This window comes from Eleutherodactylus coqui, chromosome 10, assembly GCF_035609145.1.
Source record: "Eleutherodactylus coqui strain aEleCoq1 chromosome 10, aEleCoq1.hap1, whole genome shotgun sequence".
Taxonomy (NCBI): Eukaryota; Metazoa; Chordata; class Amphibia; order Anura; family Eleutherodactylidae; genus Eleutherodactylus; species Eleutherodactylus coqui.
Window position 1 is genome coordinate 97,931,552 of NC_089846.1, and position 25,712 is coordinate 97,957,263.

Genomic DNA, 25,712 nt, shown 5'->3' on the forward strand with positions numbered 1-25,712 from the left:
CAAAAATCATTAAACTGCACTTACTGCAGTCAAAAATAGCAGCAGCATCCTGTACCCCATCTATTATAATGGCGGGGGGTGGGGTAGGGGGATCTGAACAGGAAACTTCGGCAGAAGGAAGCCGGATGTGTGTGAATGACCTACTATCAGGATAAGAGCAGAGCAAGAACATCCACAGTAGTATCAATCGCTTGGAGAATATTTTTGAACAGCCTGATGATAGAGTGGATGGATTTGTGTAGGTTCTACAGCCGGACAAACATGTAGAATGCTGAGTGCTGATACAATAATGTGTATAATGACCCAGCGCTGAGCATCTTGGAGGGAGTTGGAATAGGAAGGAACTGGCGGATTTTGAGTCCCTCTAGCTCCCCCTAAAGGCTGCAGTGTTCCTTTATGTTTCCAGCCTGAATGCAGAGCTGTTTACTAACTAATTAAAACTGCTGCATTAATAAAGAAAACAAGTGTAACTAAACTTGGAAGCTGACTGCATATATCTGTATTCCTCGTCAGAAATCTGGAGTTTACCCTGACTTTCTCTAGCTGGTAACAGGGAATCCCGGACTGGACCCGAAGCACTTCCAGCAGAGGAAGTCAGACAGGAGTAGCCATGTGTCAGACAGGAGTCAGACAATATTCAGACAGATGTTAGAACTGTACTGTATCAAATAGTAGTCAGACTGGTATTAGACAGTAGGTGGCAGAAGTCAGATAGGCATTCAATGGAGAGCTGAGACAGCAAGTCAAACTAGACCAATTAAGGCAGGAGTATAAGCGGCACCCTCTGAGAGGAGGTTGGAATATCCTACCTCCCAGGCAACCAATCAGCCTATAAACAGCAGATGTTGTGTCACTGTCAGCACTCCACACCTAAAATTAAAGTGAGCATGCACTGGCATGAGGATGCAGTGGGCTAGGACTGAGAACATGGCGTCACTGCATTCCCAACCTCACTCTGCAGCTGACACCGTGACACTATCCTTAGAATAGGCCATCAATTTCTGATCATTGGGGGGAAAGTCTGATTCTCTGCCGAGTAGCAACTGCTGCAGCCTCTTCAAAATTTAGCACTACTTTTCCTAGCTGCTGGTCTGATTATTGCTGCTTTGTTCCATTCAAACAGCTGATTAATGGGGTGTGCCAGGGTTCGGACCGCCGCTGATCTAATATTGATGGCCTATCCTAAGAATACACCATGAATTTTAAAAGCTTGTATAAAAACTTCAATTTAACTATCAAGGGAAATCCAAGAGCAGGCCTTATGTTATAATTTGTCCAATTGAAGTGATGAAATGAATAATTTTACAAGTTAATGTTTAGCCACAGGAATGCTCTCTGGGCCAAATCTTAGTGTTTATTTGATGCTCTCCTCAGAAGATGTTGCTGGTCAACCACCAGAGATAAATTCTGACTTCACATCTAACTAGAGGGACTACTGTATTCCACCAGCATAGTGTACCCACCCAACAGGGAGCAGGTTAAAAATCACCATCTCATTGGCTAAAAATCCATTATTACTACAGAAAACCTTCTCAGCACCAGTCCAGAATTCACTACATCAAAGACCCTTACAACCACTTCAGCATTTACAGACTTTACAACGGACTCTTCAACACATGGGACAAAGCAAGGAACCATCATCACAGAGTTCAGTACTGGAATGACCACTGGGATTAATACAAAGACCAATCCAAAACCTACTACATTAACCCCTACTGAATCAACCTCCAAGGAAACTGTATCTACTTCTATCATGGGTATCACTACAGAAACCACCACAAGAGGAACTAACATTACAGATATTACTATAGGATCTTCTACCTTCATAAGTAGTGGAGGCTTTACTGATAAAACCATTAATGCTACCAGAGTCACTACTCCAATAGTTTCCATGACTAGGACTACTAAAAATGATACCATTACAGGGACTAATGCAATATCTGAAACCACACAAACTTCTGGGACAAGTAATAATATAAATTCTACTCCTACAACGTCTACTATTGGATCCTCCACAACAAAGATGACCACGGAAATAATCAATGGAGAATCTACCACAAAAACATCTACAGCAGAAAGCAAAATTACAGAAACTCTGATAATAAATATGACAAAAACAATTCCTTCAACAAGCACTGATTACCATACTAGTGTGGTCTCCGCTATTAGTGGGACCAGTACAGAATTCATACCTACAATGCAGAATACTGGCAGTACCACAACAATACTCCCTACCACAATGCTACAGTTTAGTAGTAGCATGAAAACTACTGAAGAGATCAAAACAGCAACTGATACTTCATCTACTATCTGGAAGACTAGTAAAGACTTATCTCCTGTCACAGAGGTCACTAGGCTAACATCTACTAACAGAACAACCAATCCAACAGCTACAACAAGCAACCCAACTACTACACAAAGTGGAGGAACGTCCTCTACCTCCCAAAATAATGCTGGCTCTAAAACAACACTGAGCCCAAATGACTTCAAGAATACATCTTATATTATCACATCCATTATCTCTAACACTCCAACAAACAGGAATTCATCAACTAGTTCAATCTCTATCACTAAAGCAGACACAACAAGGCCAACTGCAATGACAAATAACACACAAGATAGAGGAGTGTCAACTTCCACTCAAAGTAATGATGGTCCTAAAACAACATTGAGCCCAAATGACTTCAAAAATACATCCTACTTCATCACATCCATTGCTTCTAACACTCCAACAAATAATTACCCATTAAATAGTTCAGTCTCCACAACTGGGGCAAGTAAAACAAGTCTAACTGCTACATCAAATAAATCAACTATTGCACAAAGGGAAGGAACATCCTCTACCACACAAACTAATGGTGGATCCAAAACAACGCTAAGCCAAAATGAATTAAAAAATACTTCTTATATTAGCACATCCATTGTTTCTAATACTCCAACAACTAGTTCCGACTTCACGATTAGAGCAGATACAACAAAGCCAACTGCTACAACAAATAACACAACTACCACAAAATACAGAATGTCCCCTACTACCCAAACTAATGATAGATCTAAAACAACATTGAGTTTAATCGACTTCAAGAATACAACTTACATTATTACATCGATTACTCATAACACTCCAACAAATAGGAATTCATCAACTAGTTCAGCTTTCATCACTAAAGCAGATACAACAAGGCCAACTGCAATGGCAAATAGCACGGCTACCACACAAAGTAGAGGAACATCTGCTTACACTCAAAGTAATGGTGGTCCTAAAACAACATTGAGCCCAAACGACTTCAAAAATACATCTTACGTTATCACTCCAACAAATAATAATACATTAACTAGTTCAGTCTCCACAACTGGAATAAATATCACAAGTTTACCTGTTATAACAAATAAGTCAACTATGGCACAAAGTGAAGGGGCATCCTCTACCACCCAAAATAATGGTGGATCCAAAACAACATTGAATTCAAGTGATTTCAAGAATACATCTTACATTATCACATCCATTATTTCTAACACTGCAACAAATAGGAATCACCCAACTAGTTCAGTATTCCACACTATAGCAGACACAACAAAGCCAACAGCAATGCCAAATAGCACAACTACCACACAAGACACAGGAATGTCCATTTTCACTCAAAGTAATGGTGGTGCTAAAACAACATTGAGTTCAAATGACTTCAGGAATACATCCTACATTATCACATCCATTGTTTCTAACAGTTCTAGTAATAGTAATCCATCACCTAGTTTAGTTTTCACAACTAGACCAGATACAATAAGGTCAACTGCCATGACAAATAATCCAACAACCACAGAAGGTAGCAGCACATTCTCTACAAACTTTACAAATGGTGGACTTAAAACAACCTTGAGCACAAATGACTTGAATACAACATACATTATCACATCCGTTGCTTTTAAAACTCCAACAAATACGACTTTGACAACTAGAGCAGATATTACAAGTCCAACTGCTACAACAAATAGAACTACCACACAAAATAGAACATCCACGATTATCCCAAATAATGGTGGCTATGAAACAACACTGAGCCCAAATGATTTCAAAAATACATCTTATATTAGCACATCCATTGTTTCTACCAATCCAACAAATATGACTTCATCAAGTAGTTCAATCTTGACAGATACAGTAGACACAACAAGGCCAACTGCAACGACATATAACACAATTACCACACCAGGTAGAGGGATGTCCACGTCCCCTCAAAGCAGTGGTGGTCCTAAGACAACATTGAGCCCAAATGATTTCAAAAATACATCCTACTTCATCACATCCATTGTTTCTAGTACTCCAACAAATAATATTCCATTAACTAGTTTAGTCTCCACAACTGGAGCAGATAAAACAACTGCTACAAGAAATAACTCAACTACCACACAAAGTGGAGGAATCTCCTCTAATACCCAAACAAATGGTGGAGAGAAAACAACGCTGAGCCCATATGACTTCAAAAACACATCTTATATTAGCACATCCATGATGACTAATACTCCAACACATAAGAATCCACCAACTAGTGCAGTTTTTACAACTAGAACAGATATAACAAAGTCAAATGGCACTACAAATAACCTAACCACCTTACAAAGTGGAGGAATGTCCTTTACTACCCAAACTAATGGTGGATCCAAAACAACGTTGACTTCAAATAACTTCAAGAATACATCTTACATTACTACATCCATTTTTCCTAACAATCCAACAAATATGAATACATCAACTAGTTCATTCTTCATCACTAAAGCAGATACAACAGCGCCAACTGCAAATGCAAATAACACAGCTACCACACGAGGTAGAGGAATGTCCACTTTCACTCAAAGTAATGGTGGTGCTAAAACAACACTGAGCCCGAATGACATCAAAAATACATCATACATTATTACATCCATGATTTCTAAGACTCCAATAACCAATAATCCATTAACTAGTTCTGTCTCTACAACTGGAGCAGATACAAGAAAGCCAGCTGTTACAAAAAATAACTTAACCACCTTACAAAGTGAAGGAACATCCTCTGCCACCCAAAATACTGGTGAATCCAAAACAACATTGAGTTCAAGTGTCTTCAAGAATACATCTTACATAATTACATCTATTGTTTCTAACACTCCTACTAATAGGAATCCACCAACTATTTCAGTCTTCACAACTAAGGCAGCTACAACAAGGTCAACTGCCATGACATATATTCCAACTACCACAAAAGGTAGAAGCATGTCCTCTACCAGCCTAACAAATGGTGGTCCTGAAACAACGTTGAGCCCAAATGGTTTGAACACGACCTACATTTTCTCATCCATTGTTTATAACACTCCAACAAATAGGAATCCATTAACTAATTCAGTCTTTACAACTAGAACAGATACAACAAAGCTAACTGCTATGACAAATAACACAACCACCACACAAAGTAGAACCTCCTCTAACACCCAAAACAATGCTGAATATAAAACAACATTGAGTTTAAGTAATTTCAAGAATACATCTTACATTCCCACATCTATTATTCCTAACACTCCAACAAATAGGAATCCTTCAACTAATTCAGTCTTCACCACTATAGCAGACACAACAAGGCCAATTGCAGTGACAAACAACACAACTACCACACAAAGTAGAGGAATGTCCACTTCCACTCAAAATAATGGTGGTGCTAATACAACATTAGGCCCAAATGACTTCAAAAATACATCTTACATTATCACATCCATTTTTTCTAACACTCCAATAAATAATAATCCACTAACTACTTTAGTCTCCACAACCGGAGCAGATAACAGAAGTCCAACTGCAACAACAAATAACTCAACTACCACACAAAGTGGAGGAACATCCACTACCATCCAAACTAATGGTGAATCCAAAACAACATTGAGTTCAAGTGACTTTAAGAATACATCCTATATTATCACATCCAGTATTCCTAACACTCCAACAATCAGGAATTCATCAATGAGTTCAGTCTTCACTACAACAGATAAAACAAGTATAAGTGCTGCAACAAATAACACAACTACCACACAAAGTAGAATATCCTCTACTACCCAAAATAATGATGTCTCTATAACAACACTGAGCTCAAATGACTTAAAGAATACATCTTATATTTTCACATCCATTATTTCTAACACTCTCAGTAATAGGAATCCATCCACTAATTCAGTCTTCCCCACTAGAGCAGATACAACAAGGCCAACTGCGACTACAAATAACACAGCTACCACACAAGGTAGAGGAATATCCACACCAAGTAATGATGGTGCTAAAACAACAATGAGCCCAAATAACTTTAATAATACATCCTATATCCATACATCCATTGTTTCTAGCACTCCGACTAATAGGAATCCATCAAGTAGTTCAATCTTCACAGCTAGGGTAGATACAACAAGGTCAACTGCCATGACAAATAACCCAACTACCACAGAACATAGGACGTTATTTTCTATCCAAACTAATGGCAGATCTAAAACAACGTTGAGCCCAAATGACTTGAATACATCATATGTTATCACATCCAGCATCTCTAACACTCCATCAAAAAGGAACCCATCAACTAGTTCAGTCTTCCCAAATAGAGCAGATACAACAAGGTCAACTGCCATGACAAATAACCCAACTAACACAGAACATAGAACAGCCTTTTCTATCCAAACTAATGGCGAATCTAAACCAACGTTGAGCCCAAATGACTTGAATACATCAAATATAATCACATCCAGCATTTTTAACACTCCCACAAATAGGAATACATCAAGTACTTCGATCTTCACAACTACAGCAGATAGAATAAGTCCAACTGCTGCAACAAATAACACAACTACCGCACAAAGTAGAACATCCTCAATGACCCAAAATAATGGTGGATCGAAAACAACGCAGAGCTCAAATGACTTCAAGAATACATCTTACATTAGTACATCTATTACTTATAGCACCCCAACAAATTCATCGGCACAACAGACCAACACTACAGCCAACGAGAACAGTAAGTGGAACATGAAATGAACAACTAACTCAGTTCATTAACGACCACATGGTGAATTTGATGGATTTCATGGATGAACACTATGGGATGTATCTCTGGTCTAATAAAACTAACATCAAATCACCCAAGCCTTTGTAGAGTTAAGATTTTGGTTTTTGGACTAACTTTACCATTAACTAAATGAAGATATGTTGAATAACAACCACTATGTGACTACAACCTAATAACCGCTATAAGCATCCAACACTTTCTCTATTCTAACAAGTTTACAGATATGTTAACATCTTATGTTCAGTTTAGACTAATATGTAACAATTAATATTATTTAACTAACAGATGTCTTTATTCTAACACCATTTTGTTTTTGAAACTCATTAACATTTGTTTAAAGGGATTGTCCAGGTATTTAAAATAGACAATGGGGTTTGACCTCAGGACTTCTACCAATCATCAGTATGAAGGGGCTGTATCTCTCCAGAAGGTGATGGGGCTGAGATGCAGTAACAGTATAGCCACATACTACTGAGCCTGTATATATAATGGGGGGCCCCACAGTGTACTATGGAGAGCCATGACTCCTTTGTTGTTTTAAGCAGTTAGGGTCCCAGAGGTCGGCCTTCCACTAATTACATATTATTGAAAATGTTGTTTTCCCCAAAAAATACTTAATAGCTTTTTTTACAATGAGTTTCCAACAATTGGGAAAATGTGACATACTCACCAGTCAGATCCTCCCCAGGTCTATCACCTCCACTACCTTCCTCTGCTGCTCTGGAATCAGGAAGTTGCTGCCACGATCACGTACTGTTTATTGTGCATGTGACTGCTCGGCCAATCACAATCTTCAATAGTCACATATTATTCATGGATGACTTGTTGCTGAAGCCTATGATTGGCTTAGTGGTCATGTGTACAATGAATGACACGTGACTCCTGCAACTTTCTTGTTCCAGAGCAGCGGGGACCAGAGTGATTGTGATGGACCCGGAGCGCATTTGACTTGAGAGTATGCCTTAGTATATTTTTGGTGCCTCTCCAGCCCATGGCCACTGTTTCCCAAGTGTTGGAAAACCCCTTTAAGAGAACTAAATTTATTTATCCATAAAACTGTTAGTGGGAAAAAATTCTACCACTAGTTTAATTTCTCCAATCACCTAACTTTCACAGATTTAGTAGTTGAAGATATTAGCAGATATACCTTGATTTACTTTATGTATAGTAAACCTTCTCCAGCTCTTTGAGAAGACCACCCATGATGTAGACCAGGTTGTTCTGGGACTCAGATTTTCAGTTCCCTCATATTCTATGTCTATTGGCGCTCTTCTTTGAGAAGACCCCTCTTGAAGAACTCTTTTGGAAATTTTGAGTAGTCATCTCAAACCTGCAAAAACAATGGTATGACTGTGCCATAAATGAAAGTCTACAACATTCCCCGGGATGCCAATCACTGACATTCACAATGTTCTGCAAAAAAATACTGAAAGCAGAAGACCTTTCATTGGGTGTTGTTGGGGGCTTTATACTAACTTCTTAGAATTAGTCTTACTAGAATTTACAAATTTGGTGAGAGGAACCATCCAATATTCCAGTTTATGTTGACCTCAAGTACTAATCTGTGTTTGCTCTACACAGAACCTGGGAATCCCATTGTGCCATGGTATGGAAACCTTCTTATCGCATTGGGGGCTGCAATCATTGCACCTGCCCTGCTGTATACATACTTCATGGTAAGTCTTCTATAGGCTTTATATTATTATATCTAAAAATGACTTGGATTTAAACATACAATTCATACACTGAATGCCCGCATTATTAGAGCCCCCCATCTAGTATAGTATTGGACTATGTTCTCTGTCACAACTGCAGCAATTCAATTCCATCACAGCCTTTACCATAAGCTGAAACCCACAGTTGGGTCACAATTAAACCCTAGTGGACCTCTGAGCTCCCCAAATTTCCTTTCACAAATGCAGTGATTCATCATGGCATAGATTCCCAGATGAAATCATTCTCCAGGAATATCCTCCCCTGCGGACAGGAAGCTTCTTGTAGTTGCCACAGATTAGATGGAGGTCTGACATGCTCCAACTAGCTGTCAGGAAGGGGTCATCGATTCATGCTGCTTGCGCTAAATTCTGACCTCCCATCAGCACGCTGCAACAGAAATCTGGATCCATCTGACCAGGTGATGTTTTTCCGCTTTTCAGTGATACAAATTTTGTGCTCTTTTGCCCACTTGAGTCTTGCCTTTCTGTTTCTCTTAGTCACAATGGCGCTGGAACTGGTCATCTGCTGTTATAGTCCATTCATGCTAAAGAAAGGCGAGCTGTGTGTTCTGACACATTAGTTAGAGCACCAGCATTGTACGAGCAGCATTGTATTTGGCTGCTCCTGACTGTGCAGCGCCTGTTGGTCACAACGATTCCTAACATCCTCCTCTGACCTCCTTTGATCATAGATTGTTTCAGTCCACAGAATTCCTTTTTTGCTGGATGTTTTTCCTCGATCATGCTATTCTCAGTATACTCTCCACACCGTTACACAAGAAAACCTCATAAGGTTGGCAGTGAATTCAGGCCCGGCTAGTCTAGCATGTGATTTTATGCTGCACTCTGGAGCCACAGCTCTCATTTCCATACAGAGTAGCTCCAATCATGGGAGAGATGGAGGCTCTAGTAAAGGGCTGGGTTGTAAGGGGTTAAACCCCTTTAATATGCCAGCCTTTATATGGTTAAACTTGTATGTGTTTAAAGGGGTTGTCTCGCGAAAGCAAGTGGGGTTAAGTACTTCTGTATGGCCATATTAATGCACTTTGTAATATACATCGTGCATTAAATATGAGCCATACAGAAGTTATTCACTTACCTGCTCCGTTGCTGGCGTCCCCGTCTCCATGGCTCCGTCTAATTTCGGTGTCTTCTTGCTTTTTTAGACGCGCTTGCGCAGATGGGTCTTCTCCCTTCGGCTCGGCAGCAGCGGTATTTTGGATCCGCCCCTTGCACGCGTCATCGCGTAGCTCCGCCCCATCACATGTGCTGATTCCAGCCAACCAGGAGGCTGGAATCGGCACACGTGACGGGGGCGGAGCTACGCGATGACGCGTACAAGGGGGCGGAGCCAAAACGCCGCTGCTGCCGAGCCGAGCCGAAGGGAGAAGACCCATCTGCGCAAGCGCGTCTAAAAAAGCAAGAAGACACCGAAATTAGACGGAGCCATGGAGACGGGGACGCCAGCAACGGAGCAGGTAAGTGAATAACTTCTGTATGGCTCATATTTAATGCACGATGTATATTACAAAGTGCATTAATATGGCCATACAGAAGTACTTAACCCCACTTGCTTTCGCGCGACAACCCCTTTAAGCACTTTCAGAAGGGGGTCACATGAATGTGTTCACTCCAATTTTGTTGCTATGGAGTGACAGAACCTAAGATGCACTCTGATTGGCTGAAGGGCTGCTTATAAAAGGCAGGTTCTTTGGACACTGGTGTGCCTCAGCAGTTTTAGAAAGTGCAAAGAGGAGAGAGACCTATGAAGTTACCAGCCTATTGAAGTGGTTGAGGCTGCCGCCACCACAGAGTGTTTTTCGTCTATCCTGTGAAGTGAAAAGACCAAGTGCTGCCAAAACCAATGCCGAAAGTGAACTGCCCAAAGTTTCACATGAGTTGCCACAAGTGCCTATTACCAAGAGCTGTGCTAAACATGATATGCTGAGAGAGAAAGGACTATTTCGGCAGCCAGGAGTGTCCTGCCAGACAATCAGCTTGGGAACTGCTACAAAAGAGTGCACTCTCCCACCCAGGTCTGCCATATACTAAAATCCCTGCCTAGAGTGGAGTTCTTGGGCCTTATGGGACTACCTGAAAGGGTTGATGCTACCATACAGCAGTGGATATGGCGCCATCTGTAGTTGGGTAGTGGGATGATGCAATGGTTATTTATTTATTGCAGTTATTATGGCTCAGCAAGGCACTTGATGTATGATATGGAAGTAAAGACTGATTGTGAGCAGCATTACATATTTTGAGTTATATGTGACACAGCGATAAAGGCACAGATAGCGATATACCAGACAAGTAGAGATGAGCAAGCATACTCCCTAAGGCAAACTACTCAAGCGAGTAGTGCCTTATTCAAGTACCTGCCCGCTCGTCTCTAAAGATTCGGCTGCCGGCGCGGGTGAGAGGTGAGTTGCGGCGGTGAGCAGGGGGGAGCGGGGGTGAGAGAGGGAGAGAGAGATCTCCCCTCCGTTCCTCCCCACTCTCCCCGGCCGCTCCCCGCCCCCCGCCGGCAGTCGAATCTTTAGACACGAGCGGGCAGGTACTCGAATAAGGCACTACTTGCTCGAGTAGTTTGCCTAAGCAAGTATGCTCGCTCATCTCTACAGACAAGGCTTCCACACATTTACCAAAGGTGTTCTGATGTTATGATTCTGAGAAGTGTTGGCTGAATGAGTCAACCAAAATAAGTCACAAGAAGTGCATGTTAGTGATGGCTTCGGTGCATTTCTTGTGTGCTAAGTGTGCGTAGCTATCCAGCTTCCACACAGCATGGGCAGAAGGCGGCTGGATGCGGAATCCCAGCAGCTGCCAGTCTGATTACCTGAACCTATAGTCAACACAGTGCCATCAAACATCCATCCTAATTTAGGGGGCTCTAATAAAGTGGCTAAACAGCGTAATAGTATAGGTTTTTTACAGAAACTTGTGTTGTATTACAAGCTTTACCCAAGATATGTCAACTAATGCAAGTAAGTCCTTTACAGTCCTTATAGAGCACATGGTAGTCTGTTCATTCTGCCCTACGTTATAGCTGAAGACCCACTGAACCAGGAGGTGTACTTATTTTCGTAGAAACAGTTGGTTGATTTTCTTCAAAAACAGGCAACACAGTGATCGCTCTCTGAAGTTCAGAGTATTCAAGAGAATAGGGGTCAGCTCTATGGCCACCATTGCTTAAAGCATACTTCAACAATTTAAAAAACACCAGGTTCCCTTATCCTCGTTTGCTGCTGTTTGCACTGTTTCACATCTGTAAGTTCTGACTTGCCTGCTGTTGTGTTCTTTGACATTCACTTTCAGGCTGGGGAGGGGGGGGGGGGGGGTTGCAAGAATAGCGGATTGTGGATTGCAGAGAAGCTTGGAGACCCCTAGTGGGAGCCACTTCAAATGTGATTTACAGTGGTAGAGCAACAAAATGTTTAATAAAAGTATATTACAGAAATGATGAGACTAACACAAGCTAGTGGCTGAGCAGAAGTTGTCTGAAAAGTTACTGCCCCTTTAAGGGCCCATTCACATGGGTGTATTTTCTGTCCATATTCAGTTGATATTTTTTACTGATTGGATACAGACCCATTGGTGTATTCATGCATGTGCATTTTTATGTGTGTAAAAAATAAACAAAACTGCAGTATGTCCTATTTTGAACCGCATCAAACTTGCCCATCAAACTATGTAGGAGTGTAAACGTACCGAAAACAGATGTTACATGTGTATTCACTGCAGGGTTTTTACATGTCGCCAGGCGACAGTGGAAACAAAAGTTGACATCAGTTGTGCCTTTTTGCATTTTTGTTTTGCGCAGGGTCAAGCTTGGACTATGAGTTGCCTCTTGGAAAGAAAAGACATGACACAGAATTAGTCCTTGTTAGTTATGGAACATCCTGACATTCTCCTTTCTTTTGACAGATACATAAGTGTATTAAATGCCAAAGGTCCGTCAACCTCATGAAAGCAAGGAATCTAAATTCATCATACCCAGGGACGTGGACGAGAGACGACCCAACAATAGTAGACGTAGCAACAGAAGCAGCAGCTACTGCTGAGATCTCATAGTCTCGGAATCACCATCTATCTGCTGGTGCAAGCTAAAATAAAGACTCTTAAAGGGGTTTTCCAGGATATGGGAGCGTCACCCCTACGGTCTCCCTCCACTGAGCTGCAGTATCAGGCATAGCTACACACCGATGTACCACTGCTGCAATGACAGGGCCGCGACCCTCCGAGGTGATGGTTCCCGGGGTCAGACCACCGGTCGCATACTGAAGACGTTAGGCAAAAGAACATCAATGTATACTCCCAGAAAAGCATCTTAGAAGAATCTTCAAATGTTTGTCTTCTGACAAGTTTCTTGAACGGAAAGTTACTAAAGTGTTATCTTCACATTAATTCAATGTCTAGAAAATGGTACTTGAATATTTAAGGGTTAAAGTAAAAACTACAATTTGTAAAAAAAAAAAAAGAAAAATCTGTTTTAAAAAAGAAATGCAGAATATTTTATATAAATACTTCAAAATGAAGAGCCGGCCGGGCTTTAGGGGATACTGGGCAGTCTGTGGGGAAATCCTAATTTATTTACTAGAGTGTATGTGAGAGCTGTAGATGTGAAGACGCTATTATGCGCATTTCGACTCAACGTTTTTGTTGTACATTTTGTATATTTATTGTTTTTTCTTTTTTTGTAATTAGAATATATTTAATAAAAATGAATATCTTATGAAACGCTTGCTGTACTTTTTCTGTTTGCAAAGATATTTATAGCTTAAATGAGTCTGCAGCTCAGGGCCTTTGCTGATTCTTTTGCCAAGTCAGTGCAGTCATGCATTAAACTGATTTCTGCAGGAAGCAGACAGCTCCATACATTGAACAGTGGCCTAGGTCGGTACTGCAGAAACAGCTTACATTCACTTTAATAGAACTCAGCCTGCAGTACCAACCCGGTCCACTGCATAAAGTACGGAGCAGTCTGCTTCCTGAAGCCAAACATCTAGAAGGACGATGCGTAGTTTGGTAGTTAAGAACACAAAGATATTTAGGGATTTTCATCTCCGCTTTTCAAAAGCCATAACTTTTTTATGTTTCCCCTGCTGTGGCTGCAATTGGTACCACTTTGGGGTAATTATGGTGTATTTATGCGGGGCTGGGTGAAAGAATATATCAATTCTGTCATTGTTCTTTTTTTTTTTACTCTTTCTTTTATGGTGTTCACTTTGTGGTATAAGGGCTCATGCCCACGGCCGTAACAGACTCCGCCAGCGGAATATCGCAGTGAAGTCCACCATGGCGCCCCCCAAAACCCCTATACTTAGCACGCCGGATCCGCCGTAAGTGTCCCACATAGAGGGCCGGCGTGCATGCCTAGTACAACGCATGTCGCGCCGGCAGTGTCAGATGACGCGGACGGCAGTGAGGGGGGCCGCGTATTCACGCGATACTTCTACTGTACTACAGCGGAAGTATAGCGTGATGGCCGGCTTCCATCAACTACAATGGAAGCCGGCCGCGCTTATTCCTGTGGCATTTAGAACATAGCGCGATTTATTTCACGCTGCGGAATTCCCGCAATTTTGGGAAAGCAGGTGCACATTTGCGCACCCCCGTAGACTCCTATGGTGCCTTAGGTGCACAAATACACATAAAAATATAGCATGCTGCATTTTTTTTTTGCACGTGCAAAAGAGAATGAATCCATTGAAAACAATTGGTTCTATTTTCTGCGCAATGCTCTCGAAAACGCGCTCGTGTCAATCAGCCCTACAGAATAACTCCATATGCACATGTAAACTGACTGCATTTTAACCCCTTTCCTTCCCCGAGGTGTAAATGTGCACCCTGGGTGGTAACCAGTTCCCATGAATGGACATACATTTACGCCCTATGGTTGTGCCATATGCGGTGGGAGTCAGCAACCCACTGTTAACCGCTTGCATGCCACAATCAATGTTGATTGCTGCATGTAAAGGGTTCACAGCGGGAGGGCAAGCTTACTATATGAACAAGCATACCTGGCGCCAGCCTGCAGACCCAACACCCCAGGTTGGGGACCTTATTGCAGCCTAAGAGAAATCCCTGTTAACGCCGCGCTGTACATTCAGTGTCATTCGGTTTTCTCTCCATTGGGTGTCACTGTATGACCGCAGATATCTACTAGGCAACCGGCTGAGTCACATGGAATGTAAATGTGCACACGGCGAGTCCTTGAATGATGGTTATATATGTATCTGCAGGTGCTACACTACTTACCCTACGCACTGGTATATAACATGTCTCATCCAAGGACTCCGTTATAATGAACTATATCTGAGAAGAAGAAGAATATCATTTTATTATTCTTGACTGTTAACATTCTGTACATTGTACAATACCGAGATATACCACACACTGAACATATGCTATGCTGTACTATACATTGTACTATATGCTATAATATACCTAAGGTGACCAGACAGACAGTTTTAGGCTGGACAGTCCCACTTTAAGACTCTGTGTCCTGCTTTCCCCAGGGTCCCTAAGTTGAAAAGCCTTTTGTGGGACACCGGGTCACCATGAAGGTGATTACCAGTCAGGGTACCGCGGCTCCCCAGCTTGTAGTTACTCAGAAGCGCTGCTGCGGGATGCACATACTGACAGCAGTGTGTGCACCTGGGATCTTACTTCCCTGACCTTTCCTCGTTGGTTCCGCGAGAGGAGAGGGGAGAAGGACACACACTGCCGCCCGCAGCAGCGCCGAACCCTGAAACAGCTGTATGTGTATGGTTTTCTGGCTCTTGGTTTTAAATTTCCAATCAGTGTTATAAAGGGTTTGACATTGATTTGCAGGAATGCTGCCCTCCAATAGGTGGAGCTGCAGAGTTATTGTTCCATCTTCCTTATTTGCATATTTCGAAGAGAAGCATGCATGGCCTTATACGTCTTCTCACTCACTCCCCTTCTAGGTGCTCTCCCTAAGGAGCGAATAGTCTTCCCGACCCATGTCTCCATACACACACACTACATTACAAGTCTTGTAAACACATTACATGTCTATGCACTACATTACACATGTCTGTACACACTCACCACATTATATGTCTCCATACACAGTCACTAAATTACATGTCTTAGCACACATTTACATTACACGTCTGCATACACACATTACATGCCTATGCACAAACACTACATTACACATCTCCATACACACTCACTATATTACACGTATCTGTACACACTTACATTATATGTGTCCATACACACTCACTACATGGGATCTTACGCTTTATTAAAATCTTACCAAACTCTTATAAAAAACTGACACAGACACCAATATTGGATAAAGAAGGCCGCGGTGTTTATTAACGGGGTTGCAAACATTTGGGGGGAAATGTAACCAATAATAACCATAAGTCTTCCTGTAAACTCTGTTTTACAGACCCAAGTTTATTAACCAATCAGTAACCATAACAGTTCATGTAAACTCTGTCTTACAGACACGAGTTTACCACCACCAAACTCTCCCCAAGTTTACCTGCCCACCCGCCTAATGCGGGCGACAATCCCCCACCAGGCCATGGCATCCACTAATGACATGGCCCCCCCAACACCCGCAGCCTCCTCAATCATCTACACAACTCCATAATAAAAATATCCAACACAATCTCTGACAAGTATACTATAACACGCCTATGGAATCCTGGAACCAAACCTTCCATATCAGCATGTCTAAAAAGAAAACATCCACTCCTGGCATGAGCTCTTTACCACCTAGTTAACCCTTCTCCGAATTCTCACACTATATACAGACCTCGCCAATGACCATAATAATCGAGGAACAATATCTGAAAAAACTATCACTGTATCTGGAACCTTGTTCTAATGCTCCACATCTCCCTTTCAATGTCCCACGACATATCAATGTGTTCTCTTCTATGTCATTAACCCCTAAGTGTAAAATCAAAACATCTGGACAGGGCCCACGTGACTCTCCAAGCCCACGTGCCTCTTTATAGATCAGTTCAGCCATTAATCCACTCCACCTCATACATCTATTACCGCACCAAAAAATTTCAAACTGTGATCTGTACAATCCTAAATTTTCAGAACAACACTGATCCGCTGCCCTTCTCCAGGGCCAGTACACAAAGGAGGGTCCAACAATCCACGCAATACTTTTCTTAATTCCTAAAATGAAAAAAGAATTAGTACACCATATTATTCAGGCGCATGTACAACTTAAACCAAGATGAACCTCATCTGTTTACTTTTTCTTCAATAAAACCCCACCTGTAAATAATTAAGCACCATTATATATTAAAAGCAAGATAATGACTGTCCATCATCCCTGTCTCCCTGAAAAGAAGACAGGGTCTTCTACTAATTGCTCCATAAGATCTTACTTTTGCCATGTATAACTGCCTGGACACTATTTACATTGACTTTTTTTTTAATTAACTGCAACTAGGGCTTAATTTTGGAATAGGGCTTAAAGTTCAAGCATCCTGAAAAATCCTGCTAGGGTTTATTTTCGGGTAGGTTTTATCACCGGAGAAACAGGGTACATGGATCAACAAAGAACCTGGTGCTTGCGGGCACAGACACATAAACGCCTGCAAATTCCTAAGCAAGCATATATTCTCATGAAAATGAGCAAGCAAGCGAATTCACACCCCTTTACCCATTGTGTGGTTTTTTTAAAATTATTATTATTATAAAGCTCCCATGGTTAGACACATCCAAAGTCACATCTAAACAGCCATACCTCATATGCTGATCTACACACTTCAGGCAATACTTTCACCATCTTCCCTAGTAAGCTCAATGTGATAGCAGAGCGTTGATCAGCGGCATCAGCTACTGCCTTACAGCCCCTGATCAATCGCTCTACCTGAAAAACAATTAATAGGTACGAGGTTATACCATCTTTGAAAGAAAGCAATACCCAACATTACCTTCCAAACTGAGCTATATGAGCGCTGCATCCTAAATGTTGGACTCTTCTTCCCTGAATTGCTGCATCCGCAAACAAGACTATAAGATAGCAGCTGCATTAATCTCACACCGACCATCTCTAACCCTCAGTAAGAGGTTATATGTTAGACATAATCTGACTAGTATACGAACTAACTCCTGCCGACCAGCTCTTACCAACCATCACTCCATAACCATTACCCACTGATGTCAGCACCTCATGATAACTCATCTGCTTCCACAAGCTCCCATCACCAAGCTGACTGACCATTAAAGTCACAGATACCAACCATAGCACTAAATCCTGCTTTAGCTCCCTTGACATCTGCGCATGCGATGTATGGAACTTCCAACCGCTCGTCACCACACATGACCTGCGGGAATACCTGCGACCAATAATAATCACCTGTGAAGCCGAACAGGACAGACCTGCTAACCGCTGCAACTCCGTCCATGTAATCGTCCTTCATACATAATGTCTGACTAATTAAACCCATAACTATACACCCCTGACATTGGCAATTAGAACAACCATCACAATGCTATCAATTAAATACATAAAACTCCAACTGAGTACACGGCCATACCATTTTTTCCGTTCGCCAGCAGCATCCCAAAATCCACCATCCTGACCACATGCCCTCTAAAACTTGTGCATACCCTCATTACCCTGATGCCCCATAAACAAAATCATCTAAGTAGTGTATTATACCAACATCAGGGGATTCCTTCCTCACACCTACTCTAACAATGAGGATAGTCCTAAATAATAGCGGGATGCCTTAGATCCCATCGGTAACGCCAAACCGGAAACCAAAGGATTCAAACCCCAACCAATAAGAAGTTATCCGAATACTGCATCACATGACCGAAGGGCCATAATAAAGCCAATGTAGTCACATGATGCATATCTTACTGCCAGCAGCTCAGCAGCCCCTCAGCATTCAGAGAAGACTGCTTGGGGTAAGATAAATGATAAATCACTGAGAGGAGATAGACTACTTATGTGGCATCACCCTTAAAGGGGACAACCTCAAATTGAAAAAAGGGGGGTATCAAAATGACCGGCAACTTTGCCCTCAGCTATGTTCTAAGCAATTTAACTACCTCAGGATCATAAACAACTGAAATTAACTTATTAACCCCTTCACAGCTGAGTCCCTTTAACTCATGCACATATAGGCCATACCAGGAGCCTTCTTTAATGAGCCGGGCCTACTTCCAATATGAGAGCCTCACTGGAGTCTGGCCTTATTGCAGGAAACTCTCTATTTCCTGGATGCAAGGAATTTGTACTGATTTCTGACTAAAACAACCATAAATGGATGAGAGCGGCACAATATGAGCCCTCATGGCAGTACCCACAGCTCTTACCTCAGTACCCACAGCTCCCCATTACCTCGATCCCATAACTGTAACCACACATCCAGGTAGTGAGGCGCCCCAAGGATGTCTATAAACCACCTAACTAGTCACACCGAGGGAACATTAACATCCCGGTAACAATTATGAACCATCTCTGTTCCTCCGCTCATCATTAGATTCTGCTACTTTATATGAAAGTAACAGTTATAAAATAACAAGTAATTATAAACCAAATCTGATTACCAGCAGCAGCCGCCTCAACCACAGACTGCGGGCAGCAATTACCTCACAGCTGACAGGTGACCAATTACCTCACAGCTGACAGGTGACCAATTACCTCACAGCTGACAGATACCAAGCAGTGGTTAGAGCTGACAGTCTGCATACAGGGGTCACCTCAGAGCAGTCTCCTGCAGCGCTCAGCTACCTCAGAGCTCAGCCACCTCAGCGCAGCGCTCAGTCACCTCAGAGCTCAGTCACCTTAGTGCAGCATTCAGTTACCTCAGTGCAGCGCTCAGTTACCTTAGAGCTCAGCCACCTCAGCACAGCGTTCAGTTATCAGCTCAGACATGACACCATTAGTAAAACACAACTGTTTAGCAGACATACATTCCCCATCATCACCCTGACTCGCCCTTTCTTTACAGCCTAGTAAGGGTTAACACTAACACATTTAAAACTGACCAATCTAACTTAGGGGGCGCTCACACGACGGCCCCGATGCCCAGCACCCTGTGAGCCAAAGCCAGGAGCAGAGAGAAAGTATGATGGAAAGATTCACATGTCTTCCCTGTAATGGACCCGCTCCTGGCTCCGGCCCGCCAAAAACACACAAAAACCGCCATGCGAAATCACTCCCAACTGGTACACAAACTAAATCCTTGTATAAACAGATGCCAGTAACCAGGGGTACCACCTGGTAACCGGGGGTCTCACCACTTGTAGAGCTTCACCTGCACCCCGCAAATGCAGCAGCACAGGACTTGGCAGAGGGTCCGTCGCCATCTTGTAGAGCTTCACCCGTACCCTCCACCTGCAGCAGTACAGGACTTGGTGTTGGCATCTGCTGGGCACTGTTCCTGCTGCCAGGTTTCAGTCACGATCGGATGAAGGTAAAGGCAGCCCCCGCGTTCGCTTCGCTGGTAATTTTCTACTGACAAGTCCTCCTCAGATACAAGTGTTCACACAATGTCCTCTGCAGCTCCTCCTGACCGGCGCTTCTGACAAGTCCTAAGTGTGCAGCACAGGGGATTCCAGACATCTGCGCAGCTATTCCTCACCGTCCGCTTCATAAACGCCAACAATCAGCCGCTGCAGAAGGTCCTCCCTCTTCACAGAGGATCTGAAGCTGTGACAGGAATTGTGAGGGGAGCTGACAGGAACAGGGAGCTGACAGGAATTGTGAGGGGAGCTGACAGGAATTGTGAGGGGAGCTGACAGGAATTGTGAGGGGAGCTGACAGGAACAGGGAGCTGACAGGAATTGTGAGGGGAGCTGACAGGAATTGTGAGGGGAGCTGACAGGAATTGTGAGGGGAGCTGACAGGAATTGTGAGGGGAGCTGACAGGAACAGGGAGCTGTCACCGGGAGGCTGCTTGCTGCTTCCTTTCCAGATGATGATAGGCCACATCCCTGCACCTCCATATCTCACTGCTGCTCCTCTCAGCTTGTTCCTCTGGACCAATCACCAGCTACTGTCAGCCCACCAGATTCTGCCTGACAACCACAGGCATTTCCCGCCATTTTTTCAGCCAATCAGCTGCTGCTGCCAACCAGTCCATCACTGGGCAGAACTCACTCTCTTCCATCTCATCTGACCCAGTAATGACCTTTGTAACATATCATGGTTAACCAGAAAACCTTCTCCATAGAGGGTGACATATCATCCATCCATCATGTACATAAAGCTCCCAGATCACATGAGGCTCCATAGAAGGTGACATATCATCCATCCATCATGTACATAAAGCTCCCAGATCCCATGAGGCTCCATAGAGAGTGACATATCATCCATCCATCATGTACATAAAGCTCCCAGATCCCATGAGGCTCCATAGAAGGTGACATATCATCCATCCATCATGTACATAAACCTCCCAGATCCCATGAGGCTCCATAGACGGTGACATATCATCCATCCATCATGTACATAAAGCTCTCAGATCCCAGAGGCTCCATAGAAGGTGACATATCATCCATCCATCATGTACATAAAGCTCTCAGATCCCAGAGGCTCCATAGAAGGTGACATATCATCCATCCTGTACATAAAGCTCCCAGATCCCATGAGGCTCCATAGAAGGTGACATATCATCCATCCATCCTGTACATAAAGCTCCCAGATCCCATGAGGCTTTCCCTCCTAACTGTCCCTCAAGCCTTACATTACATGTCTATGTACACACTTAGATCACACGTTTCGGCACACACTCACTACATATAAGGCTCCGTACACGCATTACATTTCTATGCACACACACACACACACACTACATTGCACATCTCCATGCACACACAGTACATTACACGTCTCCAAACCCTCTCACAACATTATACGTATTGCACTCATATACACATTCGCTACATACAGAACACAGCATAAACACATAGACGTACACACTGACCACATACACAACACACTCGTATACACATTCACAAAATACAGAACATAGGGCTATAGCCCTGGTTGTTGTATCCCCTGAGGACGCCACAGCGTCACGTAGGGTGACTCAGGACACGGGGCACACGCTGAACAGCTGGGAGGGTAAAGCTATCACTTGTCACGGTGGCACTTACCAGACTCCTCCACAGAGGGACTCATGTAGCCTCGGTCAGAGTATCGCTGGGCCTCTTCCGGACTCCCCTAGGAGAGGGATGGCCAATATAGATGAAACAGGAACACATTTTTATCACGCGTGACGCCACCATTCCTATTACCCAGGGTATGACCCTCGGTGGTAATAAAGAGAATTCACACACAATGTAAGGTCGTAATACCTCAGTCCCTGGGAATGGTCAGGGCATGGAAAAACTTTACTTGGAAAATTTCAATATCACACAAATCAGGAACACACTAGTGCAGGTAAGAACAGACGGTTGGAGGTCAGGGAAGAAACTCAGGATGACACCGGTCCTGCAGGCCTGCGTTATCTGTCAGGTACCACTCTTGGAAGGGGAGCACTCCAGAGGAGGATAGGGGTAGGAACACTCCACAGACACTCTTGTAACACAGTACTTCTGCACAGTGGTCTTAGCCTTCTTTTCTCCCGCTCTCTCTTTCTCCTCACTCTTTATTCGATCCTGGCATTGGGATGCTCAGGATACCTTTCTTTCTCTTCCATTCTTCACCACATGAGGGTTAAAGGTACCCCCATGTGGCCGGCACTCTCACTCAGGAACCCAGAAGATGATGGACAGAACACCATTTCCGCTCTCACACACTAATCCTTATAGTTTCTAGCATACCACATAATAGGACATGAATTGATACATTTCCAGCCATATTACAGCCACATGCAGACATTAACCTCTCACTTGCTGCTGCTGTGCAATACACATTTTGCACAGTGCATCTACACCAGAGACATGACCTATATGACATTTAAAGAGGGTCCAGGAATAGACTTCTGTGTCACTACAACGCCACAAGGCGAAACATGTCTGGATGGCTATAGATTAGATTTGAATAGGGATTTGGTGGTGCTGACAGAAGGTGACTGGGCTCAGGACCCCCTGAACAGACCACCAGTAGAGAAGAGCGTCTGACCAGACTGTTAGGGGGTATTAGAACCAGTGGATGCATGAGACACACAAAACAACCGAGCTTAGGACACCCCAACAGACCACCAGTAGAGAGGAGCATTTGATCGTCCAACAAGCACCAGCAGCTTCAACTGTAGAGGGGGTACAACAGGGTGCTAAAGCCTCCATGCCTTCCCGTATCACATCTTGTATCCAAGCTAGAGGCAGTAGAACAGGGTACTAGAGCCTCCATGCTTGCCTGTTTCACATCTTGTGTGGACGAGGAGGAAAAAGAGGGGTGGAGCAAAACCCGTACAGTTGTATTTGTGGTGAAAATGATACTGTAAAAGTGGTGAAGAGAGTGAAATGGTAACTTCAATAGTGGAGGTGCTGCCTGACCAGATGACGCACCGAATTTCTTCTGCTCCTGCCCTGGCTGACCCGCACCCCACAGGTAAACAGGATCTCATTATTAACCCTTTTGGGACCCTCCAATTACTTGTATGTTTTAAACAACAGCTGAACTGACAAAGGAGTTATCCCCAAAACGCGTTTTTATAAGCTGATCACGTACCTTATCAAACAAAAAGGAGAAGTTTCTCAAACCATTGGTCCCTTCCTATTTGCTTTAACCTGGCATATCAAATCTTGTATCTAAGCTAGAGGCGGCCCAACAGGGTACTAGAGCTTTCATGCACACACATATGACATCTTGCATCCAAGCTAAAGGCGGTACAACAAGGTACTAGAGCCTCCATGCCCACGTGTATCACTTCTTGTATCAAGGCTAGAGGTGGTAGAACACGGTACTAGAGCCTCCATGCCAGCCCATATCCCATCTTATATCCAAGCTAGAGGCTGCCCATCAGGGTACTACAGCTTCCATGCCCCCCATATCACATCTTGTATCCAAGATAGAGGCGGTACAACAGGGTACTAAAGCCTCCATGCCTGCCTGCATCACATCTTGTATCCAAGCTAGAGGCGGCCCAACAGTGTACTAGAGCTTTCTTGCGCACACATATGACATCTTGTATCCAAGCTAGAGGCGGAACAACAGGGTACTAGAGCCTCCGTGCCCACCCGTATCACTTCTTGTATCCAAGCTAGAGGTGGTAGAACAGGTTACTAGAGCCTCCATGCCCACCCATATCACATCTTGTATCCAAACTAGAAGCAATACTACAGTATACTAGAGCCTCCATGCCCCCCCTCCCATATCACATCTTGTATCCAAGCTACAGGCGGTACAACAGGGTACTAAAGCCTCCATATGCACCCGTATCACATCTTGTATCCAAGCTAGAGGTGGTACAATCGGTTACTAGAGCCTTTGTGCCCCCTCCCATATTACATCTAGTAAGCAAGCTAGAGGCAGGACAACATGGTACTAGAGCCTCTGTGCCCACCCGTATTACATCTTGTATACAAGCTAGAGGCGGTACAAAAGGAGAGTAGAGCCTTTGTGCCCCCCCTCCTCCATCCCGTATAACATCTTGCAACCAAGCTAGAGGCGGTACTACAGTGTACTAGAGCCTCCATGCCCACCCCTATCACATCTTGTATCCAAGCTAAAGGCGGTACAACAGGGTACTAGAGCCTCCATACCCACCTGTATCACATTTTGTATACAAGCTAGAGGCAGGACAACAGGGTACTAGAGCCTCCATACCTTCCAGTATCACATCTTGTGTCCAAGCTAGAGGTGGCCCAACAGGGTACTAGAGTCTCCATGCCCCCCATATCACATCTTGTGTTCAACTTAGAGGCGGTACAACAGGATACTATAGCCTCCATGCCCCTCCCCCATCCCGTATCACATCTTGTAACCAAGCTAGAGGCAGGACAACAGGGTACTAGAGCCTCCATACCTTCCAGTATCACATCTTGTGTCCAAGTTAGAGGTGGCCCAACAGCTTACTAGAGACTCTATGCCCCCAATATCACATCTTGTATCCTAGCTAGAGGCGGTACAACAGGGTACTAGAGCCTCCATGCCCACCCATATCACATCTTGAATCCAAGCTAGAGGCGGTACAACAGGGTACTAGAGCCTCCATGCCTGATTGTATCACATCTTGTATTAAAGCTAGAGGCAGGACAATAGGGTACTAGAGCCTCCACGCCTCTCCCCCCCATCCCGTATCACATCTTGAAACCAAGCTAGAGATTATAAAACAGGGTACTAGAACCCCCATATCCGCCCATATGACATCTTGTATCCAAGCTAGAGGTGGTACAACAGGATACTAGAGCCTCCATACCCACCCATATCACATCTTGTACCCAAGCCAGAGGTGGTACAACAGGGTACTAGAGCCTCTGTGCCCCCTCCCATATTACATCTTGTAACCAAGCTATAGGCAGGACAATAGGGTACTAGAGCCTCCAAGCCCCCTGCCCCCATCCCGTATCACATCTTTTAACCAAGCTAGAGATTATAAAACAGGGTACTAGAGCCCCCATGCCCCCCATATCACATCTTGTATCATAGCTAGAGGCGGTACTACAGTGTACTAGAGCCTCCATGCCCACCCCACCCCCCCTATATCACATCTTGTATCCAAGCTAGAGGTGATACAACAGGGTACTAGAGCCTCCATACCCACCCATATCACATCTTGTATCCAAGCCAGAGGCGGTACAACAGGGTATTAGAGCCTCTGTGCCCACCTGTATCACATCTTGTAACCAAGCCAGAGATTATAAAACGGGGTACTAGAGCCTCCGTGCCCGCCCATATGACATCTTGTATACAAGGTAGAGGCGGTACAACAGGGTACTAGAGCCTCCATGCCCCCCATATCACATCTTGTATCCTAGTTAGAGGCGGTTCTACAGTGTACTAGAGCCTCCA

The 25,712-nt window shown here is 43.6% G+C and overlaps 1 protein-coding gene across 1 annotated transcript in view; it reads left to right on the top strand.

Moving 5' to 3' along the window:
* The window catches only part of LOC136580752 (uncharacterized), a 116,272-nt gene extending 102,747 nt beyond the window's left edge, over positions 1-13,525 (top strand). Inside the window, exons 65-67 of the mRNA XM_066581579.1 lie at positions 1,524-7,022; positions 8,655-8,749; positions 12,713-13,525. Of these exons, the coding sequence (XP_066437676.1) occupies positions 1,524-7,022; positions 8,655-8,749; positions 12,713-12,859 (5,741 nt within the window). The 3' untranslated portion in view covers positions 12,860-13,525. The remainder of the gene's footprint in view (positions 1-1,523; positions 7,023-8,654; positions 8,750-12,712) is intronic.
* Positions 13,526-25,712: the final 12,187 nt, after the last annotated feature.